At 46.3% G+C, this 18,653-nt stretch overlaps 1 protein-coding gene across 1 annotated transcript in view; it reads left to right on the top strand.

Annotated features, from left to right (window-relative positions):
* The window catches only part of LOC106562141 (CD276 antigen), a 79,552-nt gene that overhangs the window by 41,139 nt on the left and 19,760 nt on the right, over positions 1 to 18,653 (top strand). The window contains exons 5-6 of the mRNA XM_014126786.2: positions 10,239 to 10,373; positions 16,572 to 16,625. Coding sequence (XP_013982261.2) covers positions 10,239 to 10,373; positions 16,572 to 16,625 — 189 coding nt within the window. The remainder of the gene's footprint in view (positions 1 to 10,238; positions 10,374 to 16,571; positions 16,626 to 18,653) is intronic.

Genomic DNA, 18,653 nt, shown 5'->3' with positions numbered 1-18,653 from the left:
GGAGGCTCCAGTAAGTCACATCCACAGCCAAACTGCATGGCAATTGCCAAGCAGTTAAAGTCTCTCTCTCTCTCTCTCTCTCTCTCTCTCTCTCTCTCTCTCTCTCTCTCTCTCTCTCCATACACACATACAAATTGAATTTAAGTAAATTTGACAAACTGGGGCTTCTGTTATCTACCTTATTTGGACCTTATGTCCCTGTCAGCTACATTATGTTAGGAAAACATCCATATTATCACCACCCACCCAAAAATCTGTACTTAAGACCAGGAAATTACTCATGCAGTAGAAGAAGTCACCAATTAGCATGTTTTACTCCAAAGCATTGCTTTGCATTTCTATGGAAACAAGAAACAACTGATTGCCCCACTATGTTTGCGTTTAAATCATTCTTATTAAGACTATTTTTATTGTGAATGTGAGAATATGTAGCAGTCTCCTAGAGATGTGCAGCTGTGTGGTTGGTGGAGACAGAGCTGACCTGATACAGAGGCAGTGGCAGGGTCGTAGCCAGCTGCTCCTGAGTGCTCTGAGAATATTCATCTCTTCAGTAACCACCAAAGACTGCAGCAGAGCAAAATGAGAAATGTTGTTTTATAATGAGAGCCTTAGGCAAAGATATACAGAGGCATGTCTTTTTAAGAAATTCTGTCATTATATATTCTCCTAGTGATACTGCACAGAGGAGAAGGCATACTAAAGAACAAACTCACTCAACTGAGGGTTTAGGATGGATGCAAGAAGATCTTTAATGTTGTGGGTGTCTACAAATGTTTATATTGCTGAGTGGCGGGGGGGTAAACACATCAACCTTTCATGCTATACTATATCAGATAGTGGAGTCTGTGATGATGATGATATTCTCTGGGGTGTCACCTCTGTCGCGTGTTAACTCTCACACCTTCAAATAGATCCTGGTAAAGAACTCGCATGCCCAAGAGCCAATCAGAGGGGCTGTTGGTAGTGTTTATTCCCGTAAAACATTGAGGCTATAGAGTTAGGATTAGGGCTGTACTTGACAGTAGCCATTCAAATGGTCTCCCTCTCTCTCTCCTGCCTGCTCTTCCTCTCTGCAGTGCGGCCTTGTCTATTTGCTCTCAGCCTATCCACTCATATCAGACACGATCAGCCCGGCAGATTGTCGGCAGAGATGCTGATAGCTGTCACTAGCGATTCCCTCCTACACATCTTCTGCCCTCTTGTAGTCAGACCCTTGTTTGAAAACTAATTAAAAATTTAGAGAACAAGACTTGTTAAACTGATTATTGCAACCTAAAGTTTGCCTCAGCTGTTACGGCCGAAGGAGGAACGAAATGGATGTGGTGAGAAATCGATAGTCCACTCTGCCTCTTCCGACATCTTAATGCCAGTTACTCCTGAGAGGAGGGCATGCTGAAGTGATGGAGTCTCTGTCAGCTACAGGAGACGTCAGAGCAGTTTTTAATGGAGGTCTCGGCAGAGCTGACACGCAGCGAGGAGCTGAGGAGGGCTGGTCGAGGTGGGGGATAGACGGGCCAGCAGGGGTATGACTGGACGAGACACTGTGGTTCCAGTTCTTCTCATACTAGGCTAGTGAATGTGGCCATGCACGCATCCAACTCAATCATCAAGTTTGCAGACGACACTACAGTGGTAGGCTTGATTACCAACAACGACGAGACGGCCTACAGGGAGGAGGTGAGGGCCCTCGGAGTGTGGTGTCAGGAAAATAACCTCACACTCAATGTCAACAAAACAAAGGAGATGATCGTGGACTTCAGGAAACAGCAGAGGGAGCAGCCCCCTATCTACATTGACGGGACAGTAGTGGAGAGGGTGGAGAGTTTTAAGTTCCTCGGCGTACACATCACGGACAAACTGAAATGGTCCACCCACACAGACAGTGTGGTGAAGAAGGCGCAGCAACGCCTCTTCAACCTCAGGAGGCTGAAGAAATTCGGGTTGTCACCAAAAACACTCACAAACTTTTACAGATACACAATCGAGAGCATCCTGTCGGGCTGTATCACCGTCTGGTACGGTAGTTGCTCCGCCCATAACCGGAAGGCTCTCCAGAGGGTAGTGAGGTCTGCACAACGCATCACCGGGGGCAAACTACCTGCCCTCCAGGACACCTACACCACCTGATGTCACAGGAAGGCCAAAAAGATCATCAAGGACAACAACCACCCGAGCCACTGCCTGTTCACCCCGCTACCATCCAGAAGGCGAGGTCAGTACAGGTGCATCAAAGCTGGAACCGAGAGACTGAAAAACAGCTTCTATCTCAAGGCCATCAGACTGTTAAACAGCTACCACTAACATTGAGTGGCTGCTGCCAACATACTGACTCAACTCAAGTCACTTTAATAATGGGAAAATTGATGTAATCAATTTATCACTTGCCACTTTATATTATTTATATTAGATAATGTTTACATAACCTACATTATTCACCTCATATGTATATACTGTACACCATACCATCTACTGCATCTTTCCATCTTGATGTAATTAGAGGTATCACTAGCCACTTTAAACAATGCCACTTTACATAATGTTTTCATAACCTACATTACTCATCTCATATGTATATACTGTACTCTATACCATCTACTGCATCTTGCCATCCTGATGTAATGTATCACTAGCCACCTTAAACAATGCTGCTTTATATGTTTTCATACCCTACAATACTCATCTCATATGTATATACTGTACTCTATACCATCTATTACATCTTGCCTATGCCGTTCGGCCATCACTCATTTATATATTTTTATGTACATATTCGTATTCATTCCTTTACACTTGTGTGTACAAGGTAGTTGTTGTGGAATTGGTAGATTACTTGTTAGATATTACTGCATGGTCAGAACTAGAAGCACAAGCATTTCGCTACACTCGCAATAACATCTGCTAACCATGTGTATGTGACAAATACATTTGATTTGATTTTGATCAACTCCACCGCCACACATTCACTCCCTCCCTCAGTCTGAAACATGCTTAGGATGCTAACATGCTTAATTAGCCGTCATACTGGGTATACAGTCTGATTCTGGTACACTGTAAACTAAGGATGAGAAAATCGTGTTAACCTTGCTGGAATGACATTTGAAATCACCCCAGTGAATTTACCTGAGGATTAGATTCCCCACACACTGTTTAAATGCACGGCCAAACCAGTATTTATATGGATGTGTTACACTGAAAACTATTCCTAGCTGTGAGAGTATTAAAACCAAAACCTCTGATGCCGACAGTTTGTTTTCACTAGACACTAGATAAGATTGGGAATTTCTTTATGGCCCTATTTTTTATATTTGTAAGCAATTTTTTTATAGCACAGTCAGACATTTTGGATATTTATCTGGAGGGATTTTTTAAAAGATTGTATTGAATTATAGTGAAACGGATGGGAGATGAAAGTACATTTTTATTATTGTGAGTGCTCTGTCTCTGTCTGTAGGTTAGTCTTTATGCAGGGTGAGACACTAGTGTCTTAGTGAGAAGTTAATCTAGAGGCCCATAGGGACGATGTCTCAATATGTGTGACTTGCCTACGCTTGGAGACTAGGTCCAGCTCAGTACAGCCAATACCAGACAATTGTTCCCCTAACCCGGCCATTCCATGTTCAATCCAGGCTGTCTCAAGGGAACATGACCATTGAGGTGCAAGGCTGCGGGGTTGGTCGGAGGAACCACTGGACTGGTATTCACTTCTGGATCGATCACATCAGTAGTCAAACTCATTGAGGCGAGCAGGTGACCTCCCACTGCAACTCACTATTCTAAACTCTCAGCAGCGTTGTGCTAAATGGTGAAGTAAAGGCAGGGAACCTAGAGCCAAGCATCCATCCCAGGAGAAAGGTCACAAGCTACTTCCTGATGTGCATGAAAGACAGCTTAGAGTTTGAGAGTGGGCTAATGGTACTGCATGCAGGCCTTATTTCTATCCCAGCCCAGTCACACACACCCACAACAAACAACACACACACATGCACAGAGGCATACACATACACATGTGCACACACACACACACACACACACACACGAAACACCGCCCACCACCTCCAGCTGGCTTTTATGGGTTCCTCTGTGAAAAAAAGTGTGGTTAGAAAACTTTCTTCCAATAACTGCAGAGTCACTATTCTGTCTTAAATGCACCCACGTGCACATAATATTTTTGTGTTTTCCTCAAGACCACGGCATCAAATCAGGGCAATAATGTCAAACAAATTGTGTAAGTAAATGTGAGCTGGGTTGTCCTAGAGAGGCGGTTATACCCTCCCTGCATGCCAATAAGACAGCTCTGTGGTATCTAGCCGAAAAGCAATTCATTCAAATGCAAGAAATGGGGGAGAATGCTCAGTGCAAAGCTGCTGACAGGACAAAAAGCTGTGCTCATCCATCTCAGTTTGCCAAGTTTTTCCTCTCCCGGTGAGGTGAGCTCCTCCTTGTCCTCCCTTTCTGTGAGATATGCACCCGGGGACAGTCAGAGGACAGACGGCAGAGAGGCAGCGCTACCTCTAGCAGCTAGCCCTTTCATGCTGTAGGCGGAGGCAAGGTTTTGATCACCTTCTCTGACCGTGATGAAGTGTGACAATGGGTGTGAGTCTGAAACAAACACAAAGTCGGCCATTAAATTCAATTATTCCCCCAAATAGAAAAAAGGAAATCATGTCTTCTCTCTGTCTGTCTTCTAGTCTGGCCGAGCCTTGACCTCGGACACTGCTCTGGCTTCTTGTTTCCTTCACTGTTGTTATTATGACTGCCAGCCTATCACAGTCCTCCCAGATCTCACAACTGCTAAATGAAGGGAAGGAAATAAAGCTTTAAATCACCAGGCAGCTTATTGTTGATTGATTGATTGTTGATTGGTGATTGCAGAGCTGTTGTTCCCAGCGAGGTGTGAACACAGCAGACTGGGTTGTGAATGTGATTTAGGTCGACTGGCTGCTATTGTCCCAATGGGTTTTACGTGCGTTCATCTCGGCTTCGTTGTCTCTTGTGTTATACTGTGTAATCACACAATGAATTTCTCCTGCCCCTTTAACTGACTCATCACTCATCATTGCAGAGATGCAGAATGCTTTTTAACAGTCCTGTGGACCTCTCTCTTTCTCGTTTCTCGCTCTCGCGTGCTCTCTCTCTCGCCACTCACTCTCTGTCTCTCTTTCTGTCTTTCTGTCGGTCTTTCTTTATTTTCAGTCCAAACGCACAGACGGGTCTTCTCTCTCTCTCTCTCTCTCCTCTCTCTCCTCTCTCTCTCTCTCTCTCCTCTCTCTCTCTCTCTCTCTCTCTCTCTCTCTCTCTCTCTCTCTCCTTCTCTCTCTCTCTCTCTCTCTCTCTCTGTCCATTCTCTCATGCCTGTTCTTCCTCTCTGCAGTGTGGCCTTGACTTCTTCTTCTGGGCCATGGGGGATACAAGACCCTCCAGCAGGGTTGGGCCTCAGTGTCCCTCCACCCTAGGGCTATCCTCCAGTCCACCCTGCCTCCCTGTCATCCCCACTGAACCACCATCTGTCCCCTGATCCTCTCACATCACACCAGCCCTGAGCAGCTCTGAAGGCCAGGGCTGCCAGGCCTTTGGTTTAGCCTCACAATGAAAGAGGCAGCTTATTGACCCCCTCTATGCTCCTCCTCATTCCCCAGCCTGCCTGCCTGGAATGAGCCCTGGGGCTCCTGTTAGCCTGTGGTGGGGTGTCGCTCTGTCTCTCTCTCTCTGTCTGTCTGTCTGTCTGTCTGTCTGTCTGTCTGTCTGTCTGTCTGTCTGTCTGTCTGTCTGTCAGGGGACATTATTCTCCTTCGGTCCCAGTTAAGGAGGTGTTTTTTTGTCCTGTGTAAATGTAAAACTCAGCTGACACCCGCAGATAGAGAAAGCAGCTTTGATCCTTCGTCTGTCATGACGATGTAGAACTGAGACAATCTGATACGACAGGCCAGGACTGAGCACTTTATTCCACTGTAGGCACTGGCTGAACTTAAAACACTCTGGCTCCAGGAAAATGAATGCCAATCTGGGATTTTACCTACAGCTTGGCCTGCGTGAGGCCCCCTATGTGTCTTATAGAATGAATGGGGAGTTAAATGTATTTTTTGGTAAGAGTAAGAGTCCATATCTAGGTGGTGTTTAATCATACTACCATTCACTCTCATAAAAAAATATATTTTTACCTTTTTATTTCGCTTCCTTTCGACACCTACACTCAAGTCGACCTGCCTGATAATATTTAAGGGCTGTAGTCCAGTCCAACCTCCAAGTCTTATCTCACTGTAATTACTGTAAAGTGATGTTTACATCAATAGACCTGTGTTTTGCTTCTATAAACTGTATGTGTTGAGTTCAGTGCAGAGCCCAGAAGTTGCACCTCTGTGGCCCCATTACTGCAGCTCTGCAGTCTCCCGACTTTCAATGATGTGACAGGCAGCCCAAAACACTCCATCCTCACCCCAGTAGAGAAGGAATGGGTGGAGGGGAAAGAGACGATAGGTAAACAGAGCCATTAGAGACAAATCTCTTTCTGAAGAAAACAAAATCACATCATCAAACAAGAGAAAAAGAAAAATATGATCCTGCAGCCCTTTGGGGCCCCAGCGCTGAAATGATAGCCGACTACGACATTTGTCTTGATCAGCCTGCCCTTAGGGATTGAGAAAATGGAGGGAGGGGTGAGAGAGAGGGAGAAGCTGAGAGCACAGCTCTGCTCTGCTTCAAAGTGCCAGACACATTCATTACTTCTCTGTCTTATTATAGCTCTATGTGGACACTTCATGCACGAATCAGAGCGTACAGCGAGCAGAGCACGGTACTACCTAACATTCATCTGTAATTTGGCCTTTGCATTTGGTATTAACACGGTTACAGTGGTCATCCTTTAAATAGCACAGAGCAAAGAGCTCTATAGAGAGACAGTGGAGCCCATCAGTCATGGTTGGCCCAAGGAACTATATACTGCTTTGTCAAAATGACAAGATGGACTATCTAGGTTTTCTCCTTTCTCTATATGACAAGTTGCTGTTGATATCGGTTTGGGCTGGAACAGAGTTTATTAGAAGCCAATCTGTAGTAACACATCCAGCACATCCACATCTGTCACATTTCAATGATGATTATGGTCCGCCCAAACACCCTTATGTTAAACATTATCAGTCCCTCTGAAAACCAATTGTTTTTGATTGAATATAGCACCAGGATTGCATCATAAGCCCTCCTAAATATATGCCAAAATATATATAGTGTATGATTCTTTATGGCATATCATACAATAGCCATGTAATGTGGTTAATCATAAATAGGATTACGTGGTTAAGCATAATCTTGCTTCCCATAATGTGTTCCAACAATCACATACGAATGAAGGCTCACATGGCCACATACTGTCAAAACATGTTTTGATTCAAACACTCAACTTACTTGGCCAAATAAAAGGTAAACAAACAGATAGGAGGTGGAATTCAGTGAAATTAACCTTTTCTGTCTTACTCAGAGAATGCCACCCCAACTTCCCCCCCCTTAGAGCTCTCCATTTCTCTGCATCCTGTCTCATCTACCATTATGACACATTCCTGGCCCTCCTCATCCACTGCAATGGACAGCAGTCCCCTCTCTCTCTCTCTCTCTCTCTCAATAGGAAAGAGGCTTCCTATTGACCTCCATCTTGGCTGTGCAATAGTGTCTCTCTGTCCTCTCCGTTTGTCCTGTGCCAAGTCCTTACAGATGCTTGGTCATTTCTCCATCCCAACGCTAGTCAATTTCGAGACTTTTTACAATTATCTTCCCAGAGTGGGTTCTCTGAAGGAGGCCAGTTTGTATTATAGCCAGCCTTCAAGCTATTTAGTGTCTCAAGCTGTTTTTCCTTCTCTACTTTATTCTGTTACATTGGAATGCCCTGGGGAAATTTGGGGACGTCTGCAGTATCTTTGTCTTGCTGACCAGATTTTTGTTGGTTTTATCTTGTCAAGAAGCCGTCTCTCACTTTGATATTTCATTGTCTCTCTAGAGTGAATTGTGTGCTAAGCTGTCTGATAGACAGTCATCCTCACAGCCGTCAGAAGAATGCTCCGCCTCTGTTTTGTTTTTTTACGTTGGCAGTGTAACTTCAGAATTACACAAATACAACATCATATTTTATTTCTATTTCTGATTAATAGGATAAAACCGAGTGATGTCATTGGGCATCATTACTCCAGATGACAGATAGTGAATGCAGCAGAAGGCATGAGGATACCTAGTGCCCACATCCTCTTTTGCAGTGCCAAGGCTGTTGGGTAGAAAAAGACAACACAAAGTACTCCAACTGCTGAGATATTTCTTCCATCTGGCCATGTTTTTAACACTCAAGTGTTTGTTAAATGGATCTCGATGAATCACCACATCTTGTTCATTTCAAATAAAGAAAATGTTCCTTAATATCCAGATGATACAAGCATGATATAAGGAGGGTGATGATGATGGTGATGATATTCTGTAATATGGTGACAATAATGATGTGGTTAGGGCACATACAGTTGAAGTCGGAAGTTTACATACACCTTAGCCAAATACATTTAAACTCAGTTTTTCACAATTCCTGACATTTAATCCGAGTAAAAATGCCCTGTTTTAGGTCAGTTAGGATCACCACTTTATTTTTAAGAATGTAAAATGTCAGAATAATAGTAGAGAGAATTATTTCTTTCAGCTTTTATTTCTTTAATCACATTCCCAGTGGGTCAGAAGTTTACATACACTTAATTAGTATTTGGTAGCATTGCCATTAAATTGTTTAACTTGGGTCAAACGTTTCGAGTAGCCTTCCACAAGCTTCCCACAATAAGTTGGGGGAATTTTGGCCCATTCCTCCTGACAGAGCTGGTGTATCTGAGTCAGGTTTGAAGGCCTCCTTGCTCGCACATGCTTCAGTTCTACCCACAAATGTTCTATAGAATTGAGGTGTGGGCTTTGTGATGGCCACTCCAATACCTTGACTTTGCTATCCTTAAGCCATTTTGCCACAACTTTGGAAGTATGCTTGGGATCATTGTCCATTTGGAGACCTATTTGCGACCAAGCTTTAACTTCTTGACTGATGTCTTGAGATGTTGCTTTAATATATCCACATCATTTTCCAGCCTTATGATGCCATCTATTTTGTGAAGTGCACCAGTCCCTCCTGCAGCAAAGCACCCCCCCCCAACATGATGCTGCCACCCCCGTGCTTCACGGTTGGGATGGTGTTCTTCGGCTTGCAAGCCTCCCCCTTTCTCCTCCAAACATAACGATGGTCATTATGGCCAAACAGTTCTATGTTTGTTTCAACAGACCAGAGGACATTTCTCCAAAAAGTACAACTTTGTCCCCATGTGCAGTTGCAAACCGTAGTTTGGCTTTTTTATGGCGGTTTTGGAGCAGTGGCTTCTTCCTTGCTGAGCGGCCTTTCAGGTTATGTCGATATAGGACTCATTTTACTGTGGATATAGATACTTTTGTACCTGTTTCCTCCAGCATCTTCATAAGGTCCTTTGCTGTTGTTCTGGGATTGATTTGCACTTTTCGCACCAAAGTACGTTCATCTCTAGGAGACAGAACTTGTCTCCTTCCTGAGCGGTATCACGGCTGCGTGGTCCCATGGTGTTTATACTTGTGTACTATTGTTTGTACAGATGAACGTGGTCTTGGCTGATTTCTTTTGATTTTCCCATGATGTCAAGCAAAGAGGCACTGAGTTTGAAGGTAGGCCTTGAAATACATCCACAGGTACACCACCAATGGACTCAAATGATGTCAATTAGCCTATCAAAAGCTTTGAAAGCCATGACATAATTTTCTGGATTTTCCTTGCTGTTTAATTAAAGGCACAGTCAACTTAGTGTATGTAAACTTCTGACCCACTGGAATTGTGATACAGTGAATTATAAGTGAAATAATCTGTCTGTAACCAATTGTTGGAAATATGACTTGTGTCATGCACCAAGTAGATGTCCTAACCGACTTGCCAAAACTATAGTTTGTTAACAAGAAATTTGTGGAGTGGTTGAAAAACGAGTTTTATTGACTCCAACCTAAGTGCATGTAATCTTCTGACATCAACTGTATGATGGTGAAATGATGGTGATGGTTATGGGAATGGTAATAGGCAGCCATAGCAGTGGTGATGATGGGGTAGTCATGGTGATGACCATGTTGAGTGCCCTCCTCTCTACTAACTGTATCTGTCTCCCTTTCTCTATCTTCCTCCCTCCCCCTTTCTCAATCTCTCTCTCCCCCTCTCCCAGGTCAGAACATGGTGTTTCCCCCGGTGGCTCTGTGGGTGACGGTGGGCCTGGCTGTGTGTCTGCTGGGTCTGCTCATCGCCCTGGCTGCAGTCTGCCGTAGGAAGATCAAGGAGAGCTGTGAGGAGGACAGAGCAGGTACCTGTCTGTCTGTCTGTCTGTCTGTCTGTCTGTCTGTCTGTCTGTCTGTCTGTCTGTCTGTCTGTCTGTCTGTCTGTCTGTCTGTCTGAACAACTGTGAGGAGGATAATGCAGGTCCACTCAACTCTGCAGTCTGTCTCAACAGCACGAACAGCTCTGTTGTCTTTCTGAACAACACTTTTCACAGGAACACACTGAGCCGTTCCATAAACACATGCAGAGACTACACTTGAACACCCATTTCAATGGAGATAGTTGGGCGCCTCTTAAGAAACAACTCCCAAAATCCCACATGAATCTTCCAAGGTTAAAGAAGGGTGTGATTGGGTGCTTTCTTTCGTCTTTGCATAAGCATAACAGTATAAAGATTAGAGAAAACATTATTAGAGCCAAAAGTGATGAAAGTGAGAGAGAAACATTGATGATATAATACTGCTGGACATTACAATAGAGATTATTATAGAGGTGTGTTTTTTATTGTTCTATTGTGTGAGGAATTGATTGAGGTGAATAATGTACACAACCCGTGGTGCTTTCAGACCCTTCTGAGGACACTAGTTCAAATGCAAAATGGCTGTCCCAATGATTTTCCCAAACCCTCAGAGTAGGCCTGCAGATGATCTGTATAATAGTGAAACTGGAGCCCAGATTTTGTGGAAGACACAGCGGGAGGAGAGTGATGGTTGCCAGGGATGACAGCAGGAGGAGGGTGGTGGTTACCAGGGATGACAGCGGGAGGAGAGTGGTGGCTACCAGGGATGACAGTGGGAGGAGAGTCGTGGTTACCAGGGATGAGAGCGGGAGGAGAGTGGTGGTTACCAGGGATGACTGCGGGAGGAGAGTGGTGGTTACCAGAGATGACAGGGGGAGGAGAGTGGTGGTTACCAGTGATGACAGTGGGAGGAGGGTGGTGGTTACCAGGGATGACAGCGGGAGGAGGGTGGTGGTTACCAGGGATGACTGCGGGTGGAGCGTGGTGGTTACCAGAGATGACAGCGGGAGGAGAGTGGTAGTTACCAGTGATGACAGCGGGAGGAGGGTGGTGGTTACCAGGGATGACAGCGGGAGGAGCGTGGTGGTTACCGGTGATGACAGCGGGAGGAGAGTGGTGGTTACCAGAGATGACAGCGGGAGGAGCGTGGTGGTTACCGGTGATGACAGCGGGAGGAGAGTGGTGGTTACCAGTGATGACTGCGGGAGGAGCGTGGTGGTTACCAGAGATGACAGCGGGAGGAGAGTGGTAGTTACCAGTGATGACAGCGGGAGGAGGGTGGTGGTTACCAGGGATGACAGCGGGAGGAGAGTGGTGGTTACCAGAGATGACAGCGGGAGGAGCGTGGTGGTTACCGGTGATGACAGCGGGAGGAGCGTGGTGGTTACCGGTGATGACAGCGGGAGGAGAGTGGTGGTTACCAGTGATGACAGTGGGAGGAGGGTGGTGGTTACCAGAGATGACAGCGGGAGGAGCGTGGTGGTTACCGGTGATGACAGCGGGAGGAGAGTGGTGGTTACCAGGGATGACTGCGGGAGGAGAGTGGTGGTTACCAGAGATGACAGCGGGAGGAGAGTGGTGGTTACCAGAGATGACAGCGGGAGGAGCGTGGTGGTTACCAGTGATGACAGCGGGAGGAGCGTGGTGGTTACCAGTGATGACAGCGGGAGGAGAGTGGTGGTTACCAGAGATGACAGCGGGAGGAGCGTGGTGGTTACCAGTGATGACAGCGGGAGGAGCGTGGTGGTTACCAGAGATGACAGCGGGAGGAGAGTGGTGGTTACCATTGATGACAGTGGGATGACAGTGGTGGTTACCAGGGATGACTGCGGGAGGAGAGTGGTGGTTACCAGAGATGACAGCGGGAGGAGAGTGGTGGTTACCATTGATGACAGCGGGAGGAGCGTGGTGGTTACCAGGGATGACTGCGGGAGGAGAGTGGTGGTTACCAGAGATGACAGCGGGAGGAGAGTGGTGGTTACCAGAGATGACAGCGGGAGGAGCGTGGTGGTTACCAGTGATGACAGCGGGAGGAGCGTGGTGGTTACCAGAGATGACAGCGGGAGGAGAGTGGTGGTTACCATTGATGACAGTGGGAGGACGGTGGTGGTTACCAGGGATGACAGCGGGAGGAGAGTGGTGGTTACCAGAGATGACAGCGGGAGGAGAGTGGTTGTCACCAGTGATGACAGCGGGAGGAGAGTGGTGGTTACCAGGGATGACAGCGGGAGGAGAGTGGTGGTTGCCAGGGATGACAGCGGGAGGAGAGTGGTGGTTACCAGGGATGACAGCGGGAGGAGAGTGGTAGTTACCAGTGATGACAGCGGGAGGAGAGTGGTGGTTACCAGGGATGACAGCGGGAGGAGAGTGGTGGTTACCAGAGATGACAGGGGGCGGAGAGTGGTGGTTACCAGGGATGACAGCGGGAGGAGAGTGGTGGTTGCCAGGGATGACAGCGGGAGGAGAGTGGTGGTTACCAGGGATGACAGCGGGAGGAGAGTGGTAGTTACCAGTGATGACAGCGGGAGGAGAGTGGTGGTTACCAGGGATGACAGCGGGAGGAGAGTGGTGGTTACCAGAGATGACAGCGGGAGGAGCGTGGTGGTTACCAGGGATGACAGCGGGAGGAGAGTGGTGGTTACCAGGGATGACAGCGGGAGGAGAGTGGTGGTTACCAGGGATGACAGGGGGCGGAGAGTGGTGGTTACCAGGGATGACAGCGGGAGGAGAGTGGTGGTTACCAGTGATGACATGTTAACATGAGGTGCCAGTGTCTTGGACAGCTGGTTAAAAATCTTAACACCCAGACAGTGTTTGTATGTATATATGATTATCTGCTGCTGTGGAGAGATGCTGTGACCCCGTCTGTCTGCAGGAAGTTCATTTAGAAGAGTCTGATAATTAGCACTACTGAATAGCTGTGGACGGCTTGCAAGCAGAGTAGGGAGTGACTGAGAGAACTAAAGTTTTGAGCTGAGATGTATGGTGGGGAGCCGGTGGCCTGGCTGTAATGAGATGTGCTCCGAGTGGAGGAGACATTTAAATAAAGGTCAGCCAGTGTCTGCACTGGTCCCTGGGGTTTAAAAATATATCTGGAACTGACACACACGCACAGGCAAGAATAATTATAGCTCGATGGAACATATGAAATCAAAATGAAACGGAAAGAGAGAGGGAGAGAGTATTATAATACATTCCCAGTGTTTCCCTTATATTCATTTCATATATACTGCAAAATATAAAACATGCAAATAAAAGTATAATATATTTATTTTTCGGCCCGCTGCTGCTGAAAAGAATCCTAGGGGAAACACTGATTCTATACCATGAGCAAAAGGTCTTGTGGGGTCTCAGACCTGTTCTCCAGTAACCAGGAGGAGCAGGCTGCTCCTCCAGTAGTAGTGGAGAGAGAGGGTTGATTAACTGGCGGTGCACCACTCAGCTAAATGAGAGGTTAAGACTCATTCTGTTCCCTGTCTGTGAATGTTTCCAAGTTCTTTATGATCCCTGTTTGCCGAGTAGCACGCAGACTCGCACACCCAGATAAATTGATACCGTATGAATACAGATGTGGAGATGTGTTGAAGTGCACATTCACAGCTGTTGGAACTGCAGGAAGCAGGAAAGTGCAACCTAATTGAGGCTGTCTTATCTTTTAATGGTGTTCTTAAGGTTTGGCCAGATTGAAGTTGACGCTCTCCTCTGAAACTCTGGGTAGTGAGGGTAGAGGGTCAAAACTAGTCCAAAACAGAGTAAGCCATTTTTCTTCCCTGTCATAATGTATATGGAGCAGTGGATGTGTATCCTAACCGGGCAGAGCAGCAAGTGGGATTGGAGTCTGGGAGATGAAAGCTCAATTTATACTAGTATTTGTTGCAGTACACATCTTTCTTCCTTACTTCCTTTTTTCCTTGCTTCCCTTTTTCTTTCCTTCCTTCCTTCCTTCCTTCCTTCCTTCCTTCCTTCCTTCCTTCCTTCCTTCCTTCCTTCCTTCCTTCCTTCCTTCCTTCCTTCCTTCCTTCCTTCCTTCCTCCCTTCCTCCCTCCTCCCTCCCTTCCTTCCTTTCATCCTTCCGTCCTTTCTTGCCTAATGAATGTGTATACCATACATGTCCAACATATTCTGTAAATGGACCAGTGTACCATATTCCTGAAGCTCCTTTTACATTTAAATTAGCGTGTGATTTAATCAGACGTACCCTCGGAGTGTGTTATGTGGAGTGTGTTATGTGGAGTGTGTTATGTGGAGGTGACATGGGACGAATGGCCCTCTGATAGATGAAGGTCATCGTGGGGACATGGATGATTCAGATCACTCCCCTGGGTACAGGGAATATCTGTCTTCTGTGAGCTTCTGTCTTCCAGGTGCTTCATCCAGCTGCTGCACTCACTTTTTTTTATCCCTGCATGCGTATGGGATGTAACTAATCACTTAAATAACCTTCTTATATTGGACCTAAACTCTGAAATCCATCTCAGAGTTTTATGATGGCTTCCCCTTGCCAGAGCAGATTTCACTCAAACTCTGTGGATGGCAGCCACCATTTTGACATTGACATAGAGGCTGCCTGGTTCATCCTGGTACTGTAGAAGTGTCCCTGGAGGCTGTTCTTCCCATAGTGTCAGAGGTTGTTGCATCAGGACAGGAAGTGTTGGCTGTTAACTGAGGAGAGGCGGCTCAAGGTCTCTCACAGAACATTTACACTCCACATTCATTATTCATATTTTCTAACCAACATTTAGAGCTAGAGTGTGACGTCATAGTGCTGAGGTAAAGGGAGACTGAGAGAGAGAGAGAGAGAGAGAGAGAGAGAGAGAGAGAGAGAGAGAGAGAGAGAGAGACACAGAGAGAGAGAGAGAGAGAGAGACACAGAGAGAGAGAGAGACACAGAGAGAGAGAGAGAGAGACACACACACAGAGAGAGAGAGAGAGAGACAGACCGAGACAGAGAGAGAGAGAGAGACAGACAGAGAGAGAGACAGAGAGAGAGAGAGACAGAGAGAGAGAGACACACAGAGAGAGAGAGAGAGACAGAGACAGAGAGACAGAGAGAGAGAGACACAGAGAGAGAGAGAGAGACAGAGAGAGAGAGAGAGAGACAGAGAGAGAGAGAGAGAGGAGGTCGGTGATTCAATTCCCTCTGTCTTCATCACAAAAAACACAAATGCTGTAAAGGTTTCTAGTGAATGTTTGTTTAAACTAAATGTCCCTTTGGCACCAGAATTTAGAGGAGGACAGCTGCTCAAATATGTGACCTTCTCAAATGGATTCCTGTGAAATCCTCCCAGATAATCATTCTGAGGAGGGATCCAGAAATAGGTAGGTATGCCATGCGAAGAATGGGGGAAAACAACTCACTTGAAAAGCTGGAGATTTGAATGAATCACTCTGAGAAATTATAACCTGTGGGCATACACATACTGTCTGAGTGTGGTGTTTTCAAAATGCCAATACAAAATAGACTTGAATGTGGAACGGAAATGGAATAGTGTGATGTATGAAGGACTGTGGATACTACTAATATAAGCAGCATATATATTTTAAATGAAACATACCAACCTTTTTACTGCCGCAATTCTTTTTGTTATTTTGCAAGGATTTTCTCTCTCTGTCAGTCTTGTAAATTGCAGCACAGATACAAAAAAACTCAGAGACAATATTGTTGCTTTCACGTTTAATTTGGTCCAATGATCAGTTGAATCTGGGCGTGCAGTAAGTGTCTGACACTAAATGCAGACTCTCTCTCTAACACAATGGAGCTGAGGATGGTGTCAGGAAATTCAAATCAGCCGTCCTCTGTTCCTGGTCTATTTTTGGAGTGTGCGTGCGTGTGTGTAGGTGCGCTTGTGTGTATGTGTGTGTGTGCGTGAGCACGTTTGTTACTACCTCCGTGTGCCCACGCGCACGTGTGTGCCCATCACTGTGGTTTCTGTTAGCCTGGCCCAGTTGACAGTATGTTTCCAGAGAGGAGGGCCAGTGGCCGTAGCTTAATGTGATTACTGTCTTTGTGAGTGGGCCAGGCCAGGGGGGCAGCTGTGGTCCAGTGCCACATGCAGCCTCAGCCTCCGACTGAGCCGTGAAGCATGAGCACACCGTAGGTTTAAATGAGCTGCTGCCTTATGAAATCCAGAGGAACAGTGCATTGCGTGCCTGTGTCCTTTCTGTGTGTTTAATGGTCTGATGGCTTCTCTTCTCTCTCCACAGCCAAGGAGCTTGAAGAGGCCAAAGAACTGCAGGAAGATGAGCGGTCTAAGACAGGTCAGCCAAGGCACATCTGGAACAACCATCACCACATTTTTACACCATACACTTACAGGCTAATTACTCCTCAATGCATACCCCATTCTAATTCAATTTTTGTATTGAATTGCAAAGAACTTAGATGGAATGGATTTCTGCTTCATCCTGGGCAATGTCTAAATGCAGTACTAATGTTTGGTCAGTGAGCACGTTTTTCAGCACAATTGTGTGATACTACTTAATATTGCGTCCTGATTGAATTGTTTAATTAGCAAGCAGAGCAAGTTCTGTGCTCTGAGTCAAGGCCGTGGTGGATACCAGGTATAGGCCTGAACGACTCTCCCTCCAGCGTTAGTCTTTAAAGTTATTCATTTGACTCTTCTTTTAGTGTGATTGAATTATTTAGCCTCCCTGTGAACGCCACAGTTAATCCTATGTGATTTTAATAAGCCGAGAGGTGAAGGAAGGTCTCTGGGCAGAGTGGACAATGGCTCCTTTCCCTAATGCATGTCTTGTGAATGTTTCGAAGTGAACTCTGCAGCCCAGTGGCAGGAGCAACCCATAGTGGCCCCCATACCTACAGGTGCAGTACTGGCTTGGAGGAGGAAGACCTCCAAGACCCTCCACCTCAACCCACTGTTTTCTCCTGACACCTCAACAACCCCGTCACCTTTCTCTTTTCCTTGAAAGCCACACCTGTGCGGGAGGTGGTGCGCATGCGTACGGTGGTGGGCGTGAGCTGAAGAGGGGCTCAGCGGCTCATTCTTCTGCCGTCTGAGGTATCTCTTTTAAACACTCCAGACAGCAGCTTTGTTTTGCCATCTGGCTCCAATTGCGCTGACAAGGGGAGAGGTTCCTGTGTGAGACAAAGGAGCTGAAATGAAGGCCACTTTAATAAATGCAGGATGACGGGGGGAGCTGCATTTGTGTGTTATCTTAATGAGCTGTCCGGAGGAGAGCGTGCCTCCCTTTTCAAAGCCAGCCTGATTAGAACAATAACCAGTGATAACTGGGAGCCTGGGCTCATCCTGGGCTCATCCTGGGCTTCTGCATTTGGAAAGGGAGGTGTTCCCCTCACCGGGCGTTACAGCAGCTAGCTAGCAGGGTACCGCTTTACAAACAAGATGCCTGGCCTGAAATCCTTGATGTGCTTGCAGCTGGAAGAGCCAACAGCACCCATTCCCCTTTCTCTCTTTCCACATACAGTACACACACACACACACACACACTCCCCACTCCCCAACCCTCACCTCTTTTCTGAAATGAGTTTTGTAATCTGAGCATGATGCACAGTTTAGAGTTAGCTGCAGTAATCCCAGAGCAGCACACTGTTTGGAGTGGGCTGCAATCTCTCTCTTTGCCCCACTAGCCCCTGTCTGTCTCTCTGCTCTCTCTGCATCCTGGGCTCTGTGGAGTTAGCCTAGGCCCTAGAAACAGGGCACTGGCAGAGTGTGCATCGTCGTGACCCAGTTCTTTCATGAGGGAAACAACATCAGAAAGAACAATTTGAGCTCCCTCCGAAAGAGGCAGAGAGAAATGAAAATGGACTCCGCTTTGTGAGGTGAATTAACCCTTCTACCTGGCTTGCAGAGACAAGGTGCCGTCAAGGTTGAAGACAAGCTAGTGTCATGCTCCATAATGCTGATACCATAGAGTGAGACCATGTCACCCATCCTCCAAGGCAACAGCTGAAAGATGGATAACAGTCGCTTGAATCGCATTAGAGCGTCAGGTGCAATAGCTCATCAACCTAAATATCTTGATGATTTTAATACACTGCACAGGAAACGGCTAGGGCAGCTGCCTCAGACTCAGTCACATCAGAGTTGGTGTATTGGTATATTCCCATAGCAGTGTTTATAATAGCCTCCACAATTCAGTGGGATAGCTGTTTAATCTCTTCAACCATGACAACTCTGAAAAGTAAAGTTCAACGACCACGTCACGAAAGGGAAAAGGCATGACCACGTTATTTATAGAGAAACTCTCACATCTCCATCTCTCACTTGTTAGGCTTACATCTTCCTCCCTTTTCTCAGGGAACCA

This window comes from Salmo salar, chromosome 11 (assembly GCF_965601325.2).
Source record: "Salmo salar chromosome 11, fSalSal1, whole genome shotgun sequence".
NCBI classification, from domain to species: domain Eukaryota; kingdom Metazoa; phylum Chordata; class Actinopteri; order Salmoniformes; family Salmonidae; genus Salmo; species Salmo salar.
This window is presented reverse-complemented; position numbering and strand designations above follow the sequence as displayed.